The sequence below is a fragment of the Nyctereutes procyonoides genome, unplaced genomic scaffold, assembly GCF_905146905.1.
Source record: "Nyctereutes procyonoides isolate TBG_1078 unplaced genomic scaffold, NYPRO_anot_genome, whole genome shotgun sequence".
Classification (NCBI taxonomy): Eukaryota; Metazoa; Chordata; class Mammalia; order Carnivora; family Canidae; genus Nyctereutes; species Nyctereutes procyonoides.
Window position 1 is genome coordinate 32,094,899 of NW_026575047.1, and position 20,299 is coordinate 32,115,197.

The 20,299-nt window shown below is 55.6% G+C and overlaps 1 protein-coding gene across 19 annotated transcripts in view; it reads left to right on the forward strand.

The window, feature by feature from the left end:
* Nucleotides 1–20,299, forward strand: part of ABLIM2 (actin binding LIM protein family member 2) — a 141,430-nt gene that overhangs the window by 97,681 nt on the left and 23,450 nt on the right. For 6 of the 19 annotated variants that reach the window (XM_055326106.1, XM_055326104.1, XM_055326108.1 and 3 more), the window contains 5 exons: nt 4,944–5,045; nt 5,493–5,546; nt 10,412–10,531; nt 11,550–11,602; nt 12,271–12,412. In XM_055326106.1, coding sequence (XP_055182081.1) covers nt 4,944–5,045; nt 5,493–5,546; nt 10,412–10,531; nt 11,550–11,602; nt 12,271–12,412 — 471 coding nt within the window. Of the gene's footprint in view, nt 1–4,943; nt 5,046–5,492; nt 5,547–10,411; nt 10,532–11,549; nt 11,603–12,270; nt 12,430–20,299 lie in introns of those variants that run through there. The other 13 variants (XM_055326111.1, XM_055326112.1, XM_055326113.1 and 10 more) reach the window with 6 other exon arrangements.

Here is a 20,299-nt window from a genome sequence, read left to right on the forward strand (position 1 = left end):
GTGGGGGCTCACGGGGACTTGCGTGTTCCCTTCTGTCCATCACCATCGCTTGCTCTGTGTGTGCAGAGCCTCCAAGCATCGGGACCTGTCCTTACAGCCCATGGTCCGTCTCTTCTGGACACACTGTCTCTTTTGAGAAGCAGCAAAGCTGGAAACAGTGCATCCTGTGAGTGGGAAAGCCACCAGCAAGGACCTGCCATGTGCATCCACAGGGCACACGGAGGTCGCGTGACCAGTGTGCTCTCACCAAGAGGCACACAAAACACTCACTGCAAACCAGGGCCATCTGCCTGTTAGGTGACAGGCCAGCAAAGAGGTGCCTCTTCTCTCTTGGCTCACGGGCCCAAACGGCACAGACACACTGTTTTCCCCTTGCCCACCGTGGCCCCGCTCTGGGTGGGGCTGTCCCCCAGGGGCTCCGGCAGAGGTGTGGCCTGGAGACGAGGCCAGGCTGTGCTGTCTTTGCTGTAGCCTTGCTGTCCTGGTGGCCCCCATGTTCTGGCCAACACCAGTCCAGGCTGGGGCTGGAGCAGACCCTTTGAGCCTGTCCTCCGCTGCTCCCCTCTGACCTTCCAGCCTCTAATTCTTACCACCCCAGGGTGAGGAAGGCCAGGATGAGCCCTCAGCCATGGGCAGGCCCCTGGGCAGTGCCTCAGACCTGCAGCATGCCTGCTCCAGGCAGGTCAGGGGGAGCAGCGCCCCTTCCCCAGCCCCGTAAGGGAAGGCCAGGGAGGGGCAGTCGTGTTGACCTCGGGCAAGAGCAGCAAGGCTCTTCCTTTACCCCTACCGTGGGGAAGACCATGCAGACAGGCTCTGCCCCTGCCCACCAAAACATGATCTGGAAGCCATTGCATAGCCTGGCCAAGGGCATCCTCTGGGGGCAGGAGCATGGTGCCTCTGCTGTCTGCTGGGTGGGCAAAGGCACCAGCCCCATGGTGGGTCCTGGTTCCCTCCTGGCTGCTTTGGCTGCCAATTCCCTTTATCAGAAATCTGTCTGGGTCAGATGCAGAGGAGGTCTGACCCTGTGGCTCTGCCCCACACCCAACTTCCAGGGCCATTTGGGACCGTTGGAGTGCCCAGCCTCTTTACATGACTCACCCCAGAGGAGACCAAGGCCCAGAAAGACAGTGCTGGCCTGAGATCCCAAAGGTCTGTGGGGCAGAGCCAAGTCAGGCTCTTGTGCACAAGCCATGTCCACCGCAGGTCCTAAGTCCACCTCAGAGGCCACCCTGAGGGAACCTGTCCTCCTCCTGATGCCTGCACTCAGCCACCTGCTGTAATGCATCCCAGCCTGTGGGCATTCGGGTGGCCAGCTGTGTCAAGGCCTGTCCTCCTCCCAGCTGGTCACGGCCCTGTGTCCACCCATGCTCCCCGGGAAAGCCTTTCCTGGCCTCTCATGGCATCCTTAGCATCTTTGACTCCTCTAGGTGGAGGTTCCTCTCTGAATGCCGCTGTGGGTGGAGGGCTCCCCAAGGAGAGGCCTGCCCTCATCCCAGCCAGCACTTGCCCTGACCCGGCTATGTGCTGACAGGGGTCCCTGGCTTTCTTCCTCTCTTCTTGCTGGACCCCTATCCCAGACATACCTTCCTCCCCACCTCATGTCTCAATGTCCAAAGACACCCCTCTACCAAGACCTGCAGACGGCATCAGTGTTGGTGGTAATCATTTGCAATTTAGTATGAATTTCAGACCCTGGTCCATCTCCTGTGGCAGTGTAAGACTTAAGCTTGACATCTCACCTGTTAAGGAGTAGGCAGGTAAGGAGTGTCCAGGGGAGGTGATGCTGCTGGAACCTCTTCACTGAGGAGCTGCCACTTACTGGCTAGCAAGGCTTCTCCCCATATGGCGTGAGGGGAGAGAAGGAGCTTCCGGTTCAGAGCCTCAGGTCAGGGCCCGCTTCCCACACACCTGCTGGGCCTCCGAGACACCTCTTCATCTAGCCCCAGTCCTTGGGCCATCCACCTTAGGAGGTGGTTGTGGTCAAGGGTCAGATGGCCTGTGGCCCCCAGCTCAGCCAGGAGATCAAGGTCACGTTGATGGCTGGTACCCTTGACATGATGTAACAGGAGGGCACCGCACCCCTGGGGTCTTCCTCCTGAGAACCCTCAGTTCCTGTCCGATCATGAGATGAGAAATAATCAGACCTGTCCTCAGTGAGGAACACCCACCGCCCAGAAGCCCTGACCAGGATTCCTCATAAAAATCTTCGAAAACCAGGGAAGTCTGAGAAGGCATCACGGCCCAGAGGAGCCTGGATGGTAGCAAGTCACGTGATGTCCTGGACGGGCGCCAGGGACAGGGAAGGGACATTAGGTGAAACTGTGAAATCTGAAAAAGGATGGTGTTTAGCCAACACAAAGTGGTGCTATGTGGCAGCGACGTGAGCATGGGGGACTTTCTGAGCCCTCTGGACTGCCTGAAACTGCTCCAAAATAAACCACTTACTTAAATTTTAGGAAGAAGAAGGCCCTCCAACCAGTAGAGGTCAGAATCCGACCTCCTTCCTGAATTGCCTCCAGAAGCCACAAGAGCTGTATCAGAAGGGGCTTCTGTGGCTTCTCAAAGTCACCGCACAGCCAGCCTCTCCTCTGGTTTTCCCGCCTCCGTGGCAACATCAGTGGTTTGGGGTTTTTAACCACTAAGGCCCCTGGGGCAGTGACTGGAACCTCGGGGGGCATGGTGAGCCGGCCAGAGCTGCGCCTCACCAGGACCCTGCCCCAGGCCCTCCCAGCCCCGTCCCTCCTGCAGGAGGCAGCCAGGTGGTGCAAGTCCTGCGGGGCTGATGTGGGTATTTTGTGAGCATCCGTGAACTGATGTGGGCAAAGCCCTCCAAGGGCCCCTGGCCAGGGGTGATGTTAGCAGTGTGTTTTATTATGATGAAGTCACCCAGAGAGTCCAGAGAGTGGAATGGCTAGCAGTGGGCTGGGTCTTCCAGGGAGGCTTTGCCCCGGGGCCTTGACGCAGGAAGAGCCTGGACCCGTGGGGAAGATTGCAAAGGGGATTCTGCTGGGGGTGGGAGAGGAAGGGAGGCTGGGGGGAAGGGATGCCAGTAGAGGTGTCTCAGACTGGGACCAAGGTGATGGAGTTTGGTGACCACCGTACACCTGGATGGCAGGAGTGTGTGGCATGATGGGCCACTGCTTCTGCGTATGTGTCCCCAACTGCCTCTGGGTCTCAGACCCCAGGAGTAGCTGCTGAGCACTGTGGGTGCTCCCCAGATCGATCAGCGCACACACAGGGTGTTCCCTGTGATGGACACTGCAGGGTAGGCTTGGGGACTGGGGGGGGGACAGGAGCCTGCCCACGTATCTGATCGTCTGCAGCCACCCGGGCAGGACCCGGGTGGGTGAGGTCCCGTGAATTCTAGGCAGAAGGAAGTGAGCTGTTTGAAGCCTCCCGGATTCAACAGTTCGTGCCAGGATCACACTCAGCTCAGTGATGACACTGAAGTGGGCAGTCCTTGGCTGTTCTGGGGCCTGTGCAAGGACACTATTTAAAGCCCACATTTCTGCTGTGTTTCTGCCCTTGGGGGAGGATCCAGTCATAGCTCTATGGTGAATAGAGCCGATCTGTGGTTTCCTTTACGTGGGGAAACCCCCCCCCCCCCGGAGGCTCAGAAATGACCCGAAGGCCCCTGCTCCCAGGGCCTGGTGTGGAGCTCTAGAAGGGTCTGTGCTGCACTGACGGCATGGCCCGGGGAAAGGCAGGGTTCCCACAGCGACAGGGGGCAAGTCATCACCTGAAGTTCCTTCAGTGCTGACAGGTGGATCAGTGCCCAGGCGCAGAAAGATGCTCCAAGCTGCGGTCAGCAGCCCCCAGTGTGGCCTCAGCCTGGGTCGGGCAGCTGGTTGTGGCCTGCTTGGGCTGAGCCCACCCCTGCCCTGCGTGCCCTCTTGGGTTCCTGGGGCACCCGACCCAGGCAAAGGGCACTCTGAACCCCGCCCGCTGCCCCCTCCTCGTGAGCACGCCGTGCGGCCCCCTGGGAGGGCTGGGACACCAGCCCGGTCACCTCGGGGCTCTGCTGCTTTGAACGGCTGCATCTCCCGGGGGCTCCTTCCAAGTCAGGAGCTCCCCTTCCCTTGCCAGGCTGTGATCTAAGGCGGCAGAGGGTTTCCTGAAGCTAACGGGAGGGGAAATGAGGCGTGCCTTATGAGTGTCTTGCTAAAATGAGCCATAAACCTCATCATCCAAAGTGTTCGATTGCCCATCGCATTCTGTCTATCATGTCATTCCTTAAATAGGTATGTGTAGGGCGGCGGGGGGGTGAGGGTCACCCGGGGAACTGCGGCTGTCTGAATCTGTCACTTGATAATCCAACCTTGTTCACAACGTCAAAATTACAAATCCAGATGGGATGAGAAATTGGAGCCAGAATTGGGGAATTCTTTTCATTTTAATTTGCCAAAAATAGCTTTATTTAGGGAACATGACCACTAATGAGTACCAATTTTCTCTTCGTCTCTCATAGCTTTTAGGGACAGATTTTTGTTGTAATCCTATTCTGAATGACTAATTGGTGGATTCTCCAAGAAAGCGGCATCTTTTTATGCAAGGATGCACAGGGAGGGAGGCTTTAGTTTTGGTGAATTTGCAATTTGCTGGATTCAAGCACCAGCCCTGGCTGAACAGCGAGGAGAGTGCGGTCAGCCCAGAGCCAGGCCGACCTCCCCACGAACTAGCAACCTGCATGCCCTTGTCCTTGGTTCCACTGTTTCTTTGCCATGGGGCCACTGGAAGGAGTCTGCTTGAGGTTGGATTAACAAGCCTTGGGCCCCGTCTGGAAATGTGGGTGGGGGGCACCCTCCCTTCTCTGTGCAGAGCCTAGAGGCAGGCTCCACCAGGCAGGGGAGATGGGCCCGCTGGGAACAAGCGTTCCTACTTGACATACTCTCCTTTGCCTTCCCCTTCCTCCCTTCTACCTGCCTTTGCTCTTCCGTCTGGAGGCAGTGAAAGTGGCCGGAGCACCCCCAGCCTCTCGGTGCTCTCAGACAGCAAGCCTCCCCCCTGCACCTACCAGCAGGCGCCTCGCCACTTCCACGTCCCAGGTAGGCACCCGGGACGCGTGGTTGGGCGTGCCATGCAGAACGTCTGATTGCACGGAATTGCCAGGATTCTCGAGCCTCTCCACATCCCCCCAATTCTGAGGGTTTGCACATCCCCCACCCCCACTGGCGTGCTTTGGAGCTTCTCCCAAAGCCTCACAAACAGCAGGGAGACATTTTTGCCCTCCTGGGAATGTGCTGGAGAGAAGGTGCTGTCCTGCCGGATGGCCACTCGAGCTGCCTCCCTCCCTCCACCCCTTGAGCTAGATTCTGGCTTCAGGCTGGGTGACGCTTGGTCTGAAGATTGGGTCCCAGGCATCAGTTGCTTGTGGGGTGCCAGAGCCTCTCTGGCCGCTTTGGATCTGGTGCCTGACGGCTGCTGAGGAAAAGCAGGGGGATGGAAACCGGTCTGCTTGCTCACGCTGCTCTTCTCTCTCTCTTCTTTCCCAGACACTGGCGTAAAAGATAACATCTATAGGAAACCCCCTATCTACAAACAGCATGGTACAGTCGGATTTCCTCTGCTGCTGTGTTCTCTGCATGCCTGTTGCACCCATTTGCTTCTGAATGCTTCCTTTTGTTGTGTTCCGATCCGTGATGGGGCGGCAGCATGGTTAGTCTGAGTGTCAGGCTCAGCGCACACTGAATTCACTAGCGGGCTCCCGGGAGCCTCTTCATCAAAGACCGCGGAGGGCATCTCTGAGTAAGGATGCCTCTGTGTGCCACGAAGCTGAGGCTGATGCACGTCAAGGGGCTTGGGGTGTGGGTTCATCACTGACAGCCCGTCTCCGGGGCTCCGGTTATGCTGCTTTGAGTGAGGCAGCCAGGATGATGTCTGCCAAGGTGGTGAGGGAGGCTTCTTGGACCACCGCCCAACCCAGCCAGAATTTTGGAAAACAGAACAAACCAGATTAAGCCATTTATTCTTGTGTTTGGGGAATTTCTGAGGATAGAATGAATCCTAGCCAGCCTTCAGCCACAGAGTTTTGTTGCATCGGCAAACGGGCTGGACAGGTCTGGCAGTGGAAGGGGGCAGTTCTCTCAGCCTCTAGCTTCCCTCTCCAAGGCGACTGCCCACCTCCACACCACCTGAGTCTGCCTGGGACAGGTGCATGGGCCATAGGTGGCTGGAGCCATGGAGCAGGAAGTGGAAGGCTCAAAGTCTCCCCTGTTTTTTGATGTAATTTCTGGGTGATTTGGGGCATGTGGTTTTACTATCCTGAGCCTCTGTTTCCTTTTCTGCAAAATAGGACAGATCCATCCACCCTGCCCTCTTAACAGGCTGGTTATGAAACCTGATGGAATAAGGAATGTGGAAGTGTGTTCTAAACTGTAAAGTACTGTGCACATGATGGAGATATGGGAAGAGGAATTCCCATATTTAAAGTTCTTGTCCAGATGCACCCAAAGAAAATGGCCACATCCCACATCCATAACTACATCACTGTTAGGTGGAATCCTATAAAAACATGCTTTCTGTGACTTACTGATAAATCAGTGGTCTGATTGTACAAACAAGATTTCTAATTTTTCCTTGATTGCAATAGGCCCCATGCTTTGTGCATTTCTTCTTCTTCCCAAGAAGAAAAAGAACGGATTAAACTCTCAGTTGCCCAGAAGACAGTGACTTTTACCATTCCCTCTCAACCAGGGGAAGCTTGGAGCACGGATGTCCCAGAGGGATCAGAGAGGGGTGGGCCAGTTAGACCCCAGGACCCTTAAAGATTGTCTAGACCAGCCCCTTCTTGTTGCAAGTGGGGAGCTGAGGCCCAGCTGAAGGAAGGAGCAGTTATGTTAAGTGCCGTCTTAACCATCATGGTGCCCGTGTTCAAGCCTGCATGGAAAGGTGTGGGTTCTGTACTTGTCACAAGTGGCATTGGCTGATGTGGCCTTTTATTAACCTCAAACATGTAATGAATATACATGGTATAAGACGGGCCGGCCTCTTAGGGAGCAGAAGGGACAGTAAATCAGGTGATGAACTTGCTCAGTGGCTTCTGAACAAGCCAGATCTAAGACAAAGAGCTTCCAACTCTAAGTCCTTTGACCAAATCGTCCAATGAAGACATTTTATTTTACTGTTGCCAGTGCGAGTCCTTGTGTTGTTGTTGTTTTTAAACTGGATACAAAGGCCTCTCCTATCCAAAGGCAAGAGGATTCCTGTACAACTGAACCATGAACAATAACCAAAGCCCATTTATTAATCCAGAAATCTGCCATGTTGATTCTTTTGGGAAATAGACTTTATAGAGTACCTACCCTCAACCCAGCATCCAGCCCCATTCTAGGGATACACATGAATACAGCCTGTCCCTTTGTAAATGTGGATGGGCTAGGGACGGGGAGGGGATGGGACTCAGCATGTGTGTGTTCTATCCTTAACCAGGTTTCCTTCAGGAATGCTCAGAAAATAACACTTGTGTTAGGATGCATTTGGTTTCCAATATATTTTAGATGTTTTGATTTTACAAGATTTCCCCCATCCAAGTGGAGCACATCCTGTCAGAAGTGTGTATGTGAGCACATGTGTGTGTGAGCATGTCTGTAAAATCACGCATCTATGAGACCATGTGCGTGTGTGAGCACGTCTGTAAGATCATGCGTGTATGAGAGCAGGTGTGTGCATGTGTGTAAGATCATGTGTGTGTATGACAGCATGCATGTGAGAGTGTGTGAGTGCATGTGTGTGTGAGTGCATGCATGCATGAGCATGTATGTGTGTGTGTACACACACACACACACCCCACTCAGCAAAGTGACCACCCAGTCATCTCTCAGGGGAGAGACTTGAGAAGCCACTGTGTTGACCTTCATCTGTCTCGAAATACTTACTCTGGGTGATAGTGTTGCATTACTGGACCATTTAACTAGTTTAAGATAATACGAACAACCACTTTAAAAGTCAGAGTTTTTAATTAATGCATCTACTTTTTGATGCCCTATCTCCCACTCACAGAAAGTCTTTCTTAATTAGCGTCGCTCTTTTCTGGTGCTCACATTGCATTCCCGTTCTGGGGAGGCGAGCCTCCAGAGGTGAGGGGGCTGCTGCCACCCCATGGTGGCCAGGGTGGCTAGGGCTCCAGCCACTGCTGTGAGTGCACTTGTTCTGTGTCGGCACCCGACAGCTGGCAGTGCTTTTCCTGGCGGCCCACCGTGAGGTTGGCACCACGTGGACGAGGAGTGTGAGGTTGGGGCTGAGAAGTGGCTGCTCTGCAGCCCGGCTAGTGTTTAGCCCCGGGTTTTTTTGACCCCCGACCTCTGGCCCTTGACCCTCCTGCTCTCGCTGTACAGCATTTAGGGCCCAATAGTATATTGTACTATATTAGTTCCAGCTCCACTTGATTTAATGATTTAATGGCTTTTTAAAAAATAGTAAGAAAAACATAGAAGAAAGGAAGCAAAAAGAAGCAAATGGAAAATTGAAAACAACGGGGCAGGATAGAACTGAAGCAGAAGAACTCTTTCTGCACAGTCAGGGACAAACATGGGACAGGCAGGGGCGGTGGGACATGGAGCGCAGACAGGACCGGGGCACTGGGGTGCTCCTGAGCCTGCTGCAGGCAGTCAGGGGGCCCGTGACTTTAGTGAAGCAGGTGTGGTTCCAGCGGTGGTCAGTCCCGTCTGCATACCGAGAGTGGGTTCGAGGCTGCCTCGCCATCGGACTCTGTGGGAGTTAGGTGAGGCCGCGCTGACGTGGGGCGCAGAGCAGCAGCACTCCAGTGCTAGGTCCCCTCAATGGAGCGACGCTATGCTCAGTTTTACACTGCTCAAGATGAATTCAGAGAAAACCAGAACACCTCCCCCCACACCTCCTCCCGGGAAGCTGAGCATCCAGATGCAGGGACGGGGCTGGCTGTGTCATTTGTAGGCCAAGGCGGGGCTCTGAGGCAGGGGGTGGCAGCTTAGCCCCACACCTGCAGCCGCCCGCTAGTGGAGGGGTGCTCACTCCATCGCCCTGCCAAACCAGTCAGGACACATGGCTCCGGGGGACATGCACGTGGTTCCTCTGGTCCCTGGTGTAAAACGGGAAGCAACCACTTCTCGTGTCTCTCTGGGATTCCTTTATGGTGGAATCGAGGCTCATTTTTGGTTTTGGGGTCCTGTCTTGGGAGGAAAAGGAAGGTAGATGGGGCATGGGTCCAGAAAGAAAATCAGAGGATGCATGCCTCCAGCAGAGGTCCCCAGGCTCACCTCAGAGGGCTCCTCGTGGCAGATTCCAGGCTCGGGAGGAAGGAACCGCCTTGTTTGATGGGACAGACACTCTCAAGCTGATTTCCTGGGTCGTCCTGAGTAGGCCTGTCTTCTCCCGACACTCTGAGACACCGTGCTGCCAACTAGCCTCAAAGCTGTTCTCTTGTTCACTCCTAACTTCTCAGACCTGGACTCCCTGGTGTATCACAGCATCCACATATATTACCTCACGCAACCCTTGCGCCTTGGGGGGTGGGCGTCATTTGCCCATTTTACAGATCAGGAAACTGAGGCTCAGAGCTATCCAGGAAGCAGGCTGCAAATAACACAAAGTGCCGGACTCCTGTATTCTCCTGCTCCTGCTCCCATGTCTTGGCATCCGCAGTGTATGTTGTGGGCTGGCACGTTTGGCCCGTGGAAAGCCCTTGGTGATGGAGTGTGGCTGAGCTGATTACACCTGGCAGAGCCTTTGCAGAGGAAACTTGCTAAATCCTGGTGGGCTGTCGTCCTCATGAGGTAGTGGGGCCATTTCTTAAGCCATGAGGTTGCTCCCCAGCCAGAACGCATCTAGCCCAACCTGTTGCCCACAGCTGTGTGACGTCCTCAAACCCAGGGTGGCCTCTGGTTCCCATGGCCCGAGCCCCAGGGGCTGGGATTTCATATCCCAAAGAGCCCTTTGTTGTCTTTGTACTTGCAAATGACCCCCACCATATTGGCCCACTTGGGGCCACCAAGGGGTCTCAGGGGTGCGCTCACTGACCATCACCAGAGGGCCCAGCCCTGGAGGCCTTCTCTGGGTTGGACTTTGACTGTGCTTGGAGCTTTGAGTCCCCACTGGCCTGATCATCTCCAGAGCTTGTGGGGTAGCTGCCAAGACTCATGGCTGATGTATGGTCAGACCCTCGGGGCTCTGCTGCCCGGCAACCGCCACTCTCTGGGCAACAGGCGAGCCCTGGCCATGGGCATGCATCCATCCTGCCCCCTGCCTCTGTCCACCATGACACCCCTCACGCAGATTCACCATAAATTTGTCTCTGCCAGTGGAGAGGGCAGGGTGTTTATTTTCACCTTGGAAAATCACTGTCTCTCCTGGAAGAAGGAGAAACAGGTAGCCGTCCGCAGTAATAAAATGTCCGTGAATCCAGAACACTCTTCAACTGTGACCTTATCTTGTCAAGGTCCTGTATCCCAATCCCCAATTTCCAAGCTCTCGGGCCTGATGTCAGCCTTGTCCTTGATGGTGCACAAGGCAGGGTGCTCCAAAAGGCTGGAAGGTCCAAGCCCTCCGCAGGCTGCAGGTAAGGAGCCCACCCTTGGCGTGTCCTTACCGTGGCCTCAGTTTCCATGGGGGGTGGGAAAGGCCCCTGGGGTTTCCCTTTAATGTTCCATGCATGGGGTCCGTGTCTGAGGATGAAAAGTCCTCGGGTGGATGCTAAGAACTGTCAGGATGCTCGTGTGTGATTTACATGTTCACACTTGCTTGGAGATCATGTCAGCCCCACTGGGTGACAACCCCCCCACCCCACTGCCACCAAAAAAAAAAAAGGCTGGTAGAGAATAGAGACACCTCACTTCTCAGCTCTGGATGGTGTTCCTGGTAGACATGCTGCGGCAAAGTGAACTTGTGCTTGTTCTGGTCCACTGAGGTCACCTCTGGTCGTATGTTGTACCTCCTTTGCCCCACTTCGTGGGCTTTCTCCAGCAACAGAACTCACTGGCCCTCTGTGTTTTGTGGACAGCAGACAGTGAGGGGGGCAGAAGGAGGACCTCGGAGACAGACCACCTGGGTTCAAATGTCAGCCTCTGGCACCCCCGATGCATGGTCTTGAGCAAGGCATGCCGTGTCTCTGAGCTTCAGTCTCCCGATCTGTGAAAGGGGTGGCGTGGGGATAAGCAGGAGTGCCCATGAAGCGCCCGGCTGAGTGGGACACAATAGGCCCTGGTTGGCCAAACCCTCCTGTCACTTGGGGGTTAAACCAGCAATTAGAGAGTGTGTTCTTCAAAATGCCAAGTGGCTGCATCTAAAAACATGGCTTGATCTCAGGAATGGGGGCTTGGCTGGAGTTTCCAGACCATGTCACTTCGCACACTTGTTCTTGGTTTGAAGAACCATCACATGTGAAGGCCCGTGGGGTCTCCCCCACCCCCATGGGAGGATTCTCCAGTGTGTCCCGCTCCCTGGTGCTGCAAAGGCTCTCATTCTGTTGTCCTCGGCGTGATTCCTTTCTGTTTCTGACATAATGTGAAGTGGGTACTTGGCGGGGGAGCCCAGGCTAGACGGTGTATCTCCTTGACAAGCCGCCTCTTCCCTTCCAGCCGTCAGGCGACCGGATGGAGAGGACAGAATTTTCGAGCAAGATAACAGGAAGGTAATGCAGGGGCAGGTCTGGTTGAGAGCAGCCTCACCCAGAAGCGGTCTGGTTCTGTGGGAGTCCCCAGCCGGAACCTCAGGATCCCTCTCTTGCGTTCCTCTCCACAGGGCCCCATGAGGCTACACGTGGCAGGGACCAGATTTCAGAGGTGGCCCCCGCCAGCCTGAGACTAGCACACCTCCTGCCAAAGTCATGTTCCGTACCTGTGTAACCGGGTTATGGCTCTTGGCACCAAGGAGATGTCTGAAAAAAAAGGAGAATTAATCCAAGTGCAATGTGGGGGCATCTGGGGTGCTGGCTCGAGACCAGGCTAGGCAGAGGTTCCCTGTAAAGGGTCCGAGGGTAAAGAGTGAGGCTCTGGGGGCTGGGTGGCTCTGCTGGAGAGGGTGCACCAGGCTGCAGCACATCATCTCCAAAAAGCAGGCTGCGAGCAGGGTGCAGGGTTTGTTCCCCGGGCTGAGTCTTGCATTGCACCCTGGCTCCAGGGCGAGGCCCCTTGGCTTGTCCTTAAGGGAGGGAGGTGTGTGTGGAGAGAGTGCATGCTTGGCTCCCCAGGGCGCCCCCAGGAGGAGCCGGTTGGGCCCCTGGGCGTCCTGACCTGTGCAACAGGGCAGTGTCATCACGGAGGGCCTCGGAATTCATGTGGCTTTTTCTTTCCCCCCCAGCAGAAGACCAGCTGGCTGATTCTCAAGGGGGATGCAGACAGTAGGACTAACTCTCCAGACCTAGACAGCCAGTCTTTGTCCCACAGTAGCGGGACCGATAGAGACCCTCTCCAAACAATGCAAGGGGACAACTTTTACTCACGTGAGTGGTTCTTTTGAGCAAGGCACTGTAAACATGGCACGAAAGGCCTCACAGCAGAAGGGCCCCACAATTTGAAACCCATCCCCCAGACCTAACTAAGCCTTGCTCGTTAAGAAATATAAGAGCAGACCCAGTTAGGAGAGAGGACCCTCTTCTCTTTGGGGTCCCTTGGACATCATTAGCTAGCTTGTGGCCAGTGGGTGTGCCGATATCTCCTGGACAAATCAGGCTCCTGAGTTTTCTTGCAAAGAAGGCTTCCTGGGCTACCAGGCTGGAAGCTGAGGGCCCGTTTCCCTCCAGAGCTGACATAAGCATGGTCCAGGTGGATGAGTCCAGACTGGGAGTCAATGACAGGGCACTGCCACCCGGCGCTCATCCTGAGCAAGGACCCGGGGAGTGGGGCCTTCCCATCTGTAGAGAGCACGGGAACCAGGGACGGCAGCCTGACTCTGGGGTCAGGAGGGCTGAATTAGGAGTGATTTCCAGATGTAGGGCAATGCTCCACATCATGTTCTCTATTATAGAGGCTGTAAATTGTAGGGGAAAAGCCGGCTATTGTGTGATGCCCTCAGGGGACCTGGATGTCATCTTTGGGTCCCAGAGGGTGGTCTCCTGTGGACAAGCATGAGGCTTAGCTTGGATGCAGAGGGTGGAGATGGGTGTGAGAAGGCGGAGCACAGATGCCAGCTTGGCCGTGAGACAGGCCTGAGCTCTGATCCGTGTTCATCACTGATGAGCCACAGACCCCGGGCCGCTCCCCCACTGCTGGACCTCAGTTTCCCCTGTCTGCTTGGCCAAGTCAGTAGAGACCAGAGGAGGTGACTGGGCCAGCACTCTGCCTGGCCCATAGTAGATGCTCAGCAAACAGACTGTCATCGTCATTCTCATCCTCATGACTATGAACTGTAACCTGTCCTACAAATGAAAGTATTCTGTGGGAGGAGGAAGGGGTGAAGAAGCCCGGGCATTGCCATTTGTCAAAGAAGAGCTCAAAGCAAAGCAAAGGTGCATTGTTCTGTGTCTGATCTTTGTAAGCAGACATCTGTGAGCCCTTGTGCCTCCAGCCCTGCCTGGGGTCCAGCCCATGTGGGGCTCTCTGGGCTGGCACATGGGGTGGATGTCACCACGGGAAGGCTGCGTCAGAAAGTCCCCCAGAGTGACTCTTCCGAGGTGGTGGTATGCTCCTCCTGGGGCAGATCTGGGAAGGACGCGGCAGGCTGCTCATCCCACCTGCAGGCAGGGTGCCCAGGGCCAAGGCCGGTCATGGCACAGACCAGCCAGGCAGCTGCAGCACAGCCACCAGCCCCTCTCTGCTCCCAGGCACCCACTGGCCTGGGCACTATAGGACTTGCACACGGGCCCTGGGCCACCGGCCTAGACCATGGGCCTTGTTGCTCTGTGTTCCCTTTCTCCTACTGGCAGTTGTATTGGAAGGTGATGGGCTCCTGTTGCGCTGGCCCCACAGCACCCCGGCCGCCCTTCTGCACCTGTGGGGTGTCATGGTGTGACCCACGAGGCCCAGGAGCTCTCAGGAAGCCAGTGTCTGGGGACCTGAGGGTGGCCTTTTATGGCTTCCTATCCTCCCCTTGCTGGGTGGTGCTAGGCCCCCACCTCCTGCTGACGCAGATATCCCCACTTCTGTTTGCAGCCCATCTGAGGGAGGAGGGGGCACCACACTGGGAGAAGCCTGCCCAGGAGGGGGCCTCCCTGTGCCGCTCACCCTCCCTGTCACCTTTGCGTGTTGCCTTCACCCTGGTGCACTGCCTCCTTGCCCGCACATGCTGGGACAGGGTGCCCCAGGGCTGTCCCAGGAGTCTCATAGGTGGGAGGATACCCCTTCCCCATGGGGACCACAGGCTGTGTGCACTGTTTTGACTGGCCAGTCACACACCTGCAAGGTCTTGTTTCAGCTCGTCCTCTGCCCATCACTGTTGTCTTCTCATCACTAGCAGCTAGGGCAACCACAGGTGGGGACACTGGTGCTTCCTCTTCAGGGTGCACCTGGCCTGTAGGAAGCGCTGCACCTGGCCTGCGGGAAGTACCGCACCTGTGTCAGAATCCATGCTTTAACTGGGGAGATTCCTCCAAAGGAATCTTCTCCAAAGTAGAAACGTGTGTATATGTATGCATGTATATGCGTGTGTATGCGTGTGGGTATACATATATATGTGTGTGCATGCCTGTATGCGTGTGGGTGTACATGTGTGTGCACATGGCCTTCCCCTTCACTGATGCTTGCTTAAGATGATTATGATGGTTCTGTCATTCCTTCGCTTTCTACGGTGTTCTGATGCCGGTTCCTCTGAGTGAGAAACCCACTGTGCAACTGCTACAACTGTGCCTTTACTTCCATCCTGAAGACGTTGCCTTGTTTCCTGATGTGCGTGGGAATAGCAGCCAGGACGCAGGCTACTGGTTATGCCTACATCAAGCGTGCCTTGCTATGTGCTAGCCTGTTGAGAAATTGGGGCAGGATGGGCAGCACTCATAACCTGAGGGGGATGTCCCCTCCTTTCTCGGGGCTCCTTTGACTCCCCCCAAGTAGCTCCCAAAGCGATTCCCTTGACACCAGTTCCATTTGGAAAGAACTGTGATTGCACAGAGCATTTGCACACAGCAAGGCACGCCCACCCGCATCCCTGGGACATCCATCTGTAGCGCGCCCAAGGAAGGTAGGATTGTGACACTCAACACAGTGGACGCTCAATAAATGTTTGTTGAATTGAGATGCATTAAATTCAACGGGTATTTATTGAGCACCCACTCTGTGCCAGACGCTGTGTGGGGCGCCAAGGGGGACACCGAGAAGACAAGAGCAGCCCCTGCCCCGAAGAAGCACGCAGGGAGCTAAGAGAGGCAGAGACGCCAACGGGAGCAAGCACACGTGCATATCCCGCCACCACCCGCCCGGGGCCTCCGTGGGCTAATGGAGCGGGGGCACAACTCATCCCACTCATGACACCATCAGCACATCTCACCCAACACTGAACTCATCATTCAGTCATTCATCCATCCCTCCACCAAACATTTATTGAGCACCTACTATGTGCTGGACATGATGCTAGGCAGCAGAGAGGCAGAGGTGAGTGTGGCCCAGGCCCCGTTCCCCAGCAGAGATGCAGATGACTGAGCAGCAGTGGTGACAAGACACTCGTCTTTCGGGCACTGCCACCTCCGCCAAAGAGGGCCTCAGTGAAGTCCATGTTGTATTATAGTTACTTGTATTTTCCTTTATTCTACACCTCCTGCCTCACCTGGACAGTGTGTGTGGTATGCTGTGCTACCAGTGAACCTGATTTCCACACAGGGAGGGGATGGTGTTGAGTTTTTGTTATATGAAGAGGGTCTTGAGCCTTACAGGATGACACTCATCGTCCTCAGAAGAACACAAGGTGACGTAGGCCTCCTCTCCCATAAGACAAAGGCACAGAGGTCTGGGGACCCCACCCAGGGGACTCAGTGACCCCTAGAAAGAGAACCCAGCATTTCTGAAGATGCAGGTCCCTCCTGAGGCCCCAGCACATGAGCAGATTGGAGGAGGGAGCCTGAGGCAGCACAGATGGTGGTCCCATGGCTTTGGCTTTTGTGTCACCTTCTGTGTGTCCTGCCCTGTGGGGTCCTGTGTTTGATGAGACATGCTTGTCTTCACCTGCTGCCCACCGCTGCCGGGGCCCTGGTCTGGGGCCGGGCTCCCTCCCAGCAACCCACCGGGCGTGAGATTTCTGTGAACCGGAGAGAAGCGGGCTAGAGGCTCGGTCAGAAATTGGCCTTTCTCCTGTCACCTGTCATTCCTCTGAAGTGGTAACAACACTCATTCCCGCATTTCCTAGTCCACAAGCCAGAGAATGAGGCACCATGATTTGCTGCATGCCGATCTCGTGGTGAGAATGCCCCGTGGACAGCAGCGTGCCTGGCCTAGGTGTGCCCGTGGCCCCAGGGATAGAATCCACAAACGTCAGGACTGAAGCACACCAGTGCCACCTCCTTGTTTATGACAGGCAGGACGAGGCCTAGCCTTCCACAAATACTTCCTGAGCACCTGCTGTATTCCAGCACTGTGGTGGGTGCTGGGAGTAGAGGAGAGGCCCACATGGACGACACTCCTGGCCCCAGGAGCCGGCATGCTAGTGGGGAGGGGACTGAGACCAGAACAATGTTACAAAGTGTGCATCAGTGCTGTGCAGGTAAGGAGGCCAGGAGGAGCTGGGGCACTCGGGGTGGGGAAGCCCATATCTGAGCAAGACTCAAAGGGGATGTAGGCTCCAACAGTGAGGGTGCTTGCGGGAAGCCTGGTGGGTTTGTGGGACAGCAAGGGGGCTATGCAGTAGGGGTGAAGTGCAGGGCCACGGAGGACTTAGTCACCTGGGGAGGACTCCAGCCTAGCATGCAAATAGAGACGTGATCCTGGAGGGATCCCCGCAGAGCCCTGACCTCGTCTGATGGAGGTTTTGGTAGCCCTGAGTGGGGGCATGAAAGACTATATGAGGGGATTGCCATCATCCAGATTGGGGGACAGTGACTTGGGAGTTGTCCTAGGCGCATGTCCCGGGGGGTTCCTATGGGGAAGGTGTCCTGGGGGGCTGTGCTAGGGAGAGGTATCTTAAAGGGGTGTCTCAGAGGAGTATCCTCGGGGAGAGGGTCCTATGAGGAGAGTGTCCTGAGGGGTTGCCCTGGGGGGAGGAGGATCTTGGGGGAATGTCCTAGGAGTGGGAATCCTGCTGGGTGCTGGGTGGGGGGTGTTCTAAACAGCACAAACAGCACGTACAAGCATGCCAAGGCAAGAGGCAGGGTGGCCATTTGGGAAATAGGAAGTCAGTGGGGTGGCAGAGGAGGGACTAGCTGAGCTGGTCCATGTAGGATGCTGGGAAGCTGCCGTGTCTGCTAGGAAATGGGTCCGCAATGTAGGGCTGTGAGCAGGGAGGTGAGGCAGTCTGTTGTACATATTTAAAACAAGGTTGGGCCACTTCACAGAGGACAAACTGGAGGCTGCTGGCCCAGCACAAGGGGTTGGGGTGTCCATGTAAGCAGCAGAGAGGCACCTTGAGTGGTCTGAATGGCAGGACCACGTGTGAGCGTTAGGTGTGCACATGAGGGACAGAATCAGGAATGGCATGGGGGTAGTTCTGGCTCAGGTAGATGGAGGCGCCTTTATGCAGAGATAAGGAAAGAACAAGGTGGTTCTTCATGTGGAGTCAGAAGCCTGGACGTCCAGGCTGAGCTGCCCGGAGGTGGACGGATGGGCTGGGAGCAGAGTCCCTGTGGGTCCTCAGCTCCCAGATGCAAATGCATAACCTGAAACCCGGGACTTCTTGCCTGATAAGCAGGTTCCTGAGCTTGCATTACTTTCTTCAAAGGCTCTGAGGCCCAAAGAAGGTGTGATTCTTCGGGTTCACTCCCAGTTCAGGTGGGGTGGTCCTTCTCCCATTTCCTGTCTCCTCCAAACACTGGAAGAAAGGGGGAGAGACAGAGTGAGCTGGTGGGGAAGCAGGTGGGCAAGGTGCTATGTCGTGTTGGGGCAGGAGGGGACCCAGGGGAGCTACCAGGGATTGAGAGAGCCAGGGCTAGGGGCTTGGGGCAGGGTGGAGGGACAGCCACCTGGCATCCAGCAGGTGTTTAGGTCACCTGGTACAGGGGGTGCTAGGGAGGGTGTGGCCTCAAGGTAGATGGACAGACTGCTCTCTGCCCCTGCTGCTGGCCAGCCCCCAGAGAAAGCAGGGGGCACTGCAGACATCAGGAGGGGACCCTTGCCCAGAGAACACTGTTGGCTCTTCATTGTAGAGACCACCCCCAGCTGCGAGAGCAGGGCACCCATGGGCAAGGCCTACCACCATTTGATGGGGTTTGGATGAAGACTCTGCTTTTAGCAAAATTCCCTGTGGCCCCTGTTTCCAGCAGGATTGCCCTCTGGGACTAGAGAGGATATGACCTGATTTGTGGGCAGGGGCACAAGCCACAGGCAATTGGATGCTCATGGAAAGGAGCCAGTGTTTCAGGACCCCCTTTGCTCCCCTTGTCTGCCTTGGGGTCTTGAGACACCCCTATCCAGCTGGATGCTCTCTCCCCTCCCCCAACCCGGGGTGAGGGACTCTTTATCTATAACCTTCCCTGTCCCTTCTCCTCCGTGGACTGTTAGCCCCTGGGGAGCAGGGTCCAGGGAGGATGCCCCATGCCTCCCTCATTTGCATGTGGCAGCTTCTCAGTGAGTGCTCGACAGAGCACTGGGTGAGCTGGGCTTTCCTGGAGCAGCACCATTCTCCCTTCATGGGATGACATTGCTTCTACTGGGGTGGAGGGGATGATGGTGGTTGCTGCTGACACAAGCAGCAACATTGTCCATGAGACCACAGGACGGGTCAGCAGAGAGTGCTGGATCTGAGTGCTGGTCCACTTGGGCTCGAATCCCAGCTTGTCACTTGCTGTGTGACTTTGGGCATAAGAGCAAACTTGTCTGTGCATAAAATGGCCTCATCTGCAAAAATGGAGATGATTCAGTCCTCCTGGCAGGAAGCATCTGGACTTTGGAGCTCACATGTGAGCACTCCAGCATCCCATCACCTGAGCCTTGGAGGATGCCACAGCAGAGCATGGTCAAGTCCACAGGCCTGTTTGGGGTGAGCCTTCAGTGGCCCCCTCTTGCTTACTCCCGGAAGCCTGGAGCTTGGCTCATCCTAGGGCCTCCTATTCACAGTCACTTGGGGCTGAAGGCAAGTTCCAGCCCCTCCTGGACCCAAACCTGTATGAGACCGTGGAGATGTCCTACCCAGGCATTGGTGGAAAACCAGTCATGGCCCTGGCAAAACTGACAAAGATCTGCCCAGGGAAGTGCCTTGCTGATCAGAGCATCCCTAGAGGTGGTGACAAGCTGATTATCTCCAGCTGCATTTGGAGTGGTTGTCTACCCCCAATGGCCCTCTCCTTACACGTCCAGCAGATACTCTAACCTCTGACGAGCCAGCTCAGAAGAGGTACAGACACAAGGAGATTGTGCCCAGGGTTCTGAGAGTGGTCCTAGAAGAATGCCAAGTGCAAGGCTGCCACAGATGTGCTTTTGAGAGGAGGTGGCAGGGGAGCCTGTTTGCACTGAGCATGGCACAGGGATGGCTGGGTGTCCAGCACTTACAGGGCTGATGATACTCATTGTTAGCCAGCTGCCGCCTCATCCCAGGTTCTTTCCAATGCACACCTTCTTCCTAATGCACACCCTCTCGAGGCCACCTGATGCTATCTGATATGCAGGTGCCCAGAAGACCCCCACACCTGCAAACCCACAGGGATGCAGAGCTGCTGGTGCAGGTGGGATCACTGATTCCTAATGCCAGGAGTCCTAGGCTCTCATGTTTTCCTCTTCATGAGCAGAGGTTGACCTCATAGGGGCCATTTATTCTCCCTGGGCCTTGGCTTCCTTACCTGTAAAAGGAGATTCTGTGTCATGCATAGGTAGGCCCATGAGGGGCAGGTAAAGTCTCTGAATGTGTGGAGGGACTTTTTAAGCCATGCCTCTCAACCTCAGCTCCACATGGGTCACTGGAACTTCTAAAATCTGTTGATGGCTCATCCCAGCCCCAGAGAGGCCAAGGCTACATGGCAGCCTGGTGAGGAGATAGTGGAGCCTCCTCTCTCCCTGCTTATCCCCACTAAGTAGAACCAACTCCCCCCCACAAAAAAAATACAGCAGACATATTGCAGAAATCTCAAGGGTGGAAAGAAGAAGCAGGTGGCCAGGGACCCCAGGACTTGAGGAAAAACACAGGACTCACGTCTCCCACCTCCCGTGCAGTGGCACCAGGTGACCTGTAGGCATCTTCCTCCCTGGGCCACACCTGTAGATCTGAAGCAGGAAGGCACAAGTTAGCCTGGAAGGTGTGCCTGGGAGACCCTCTCCACCAT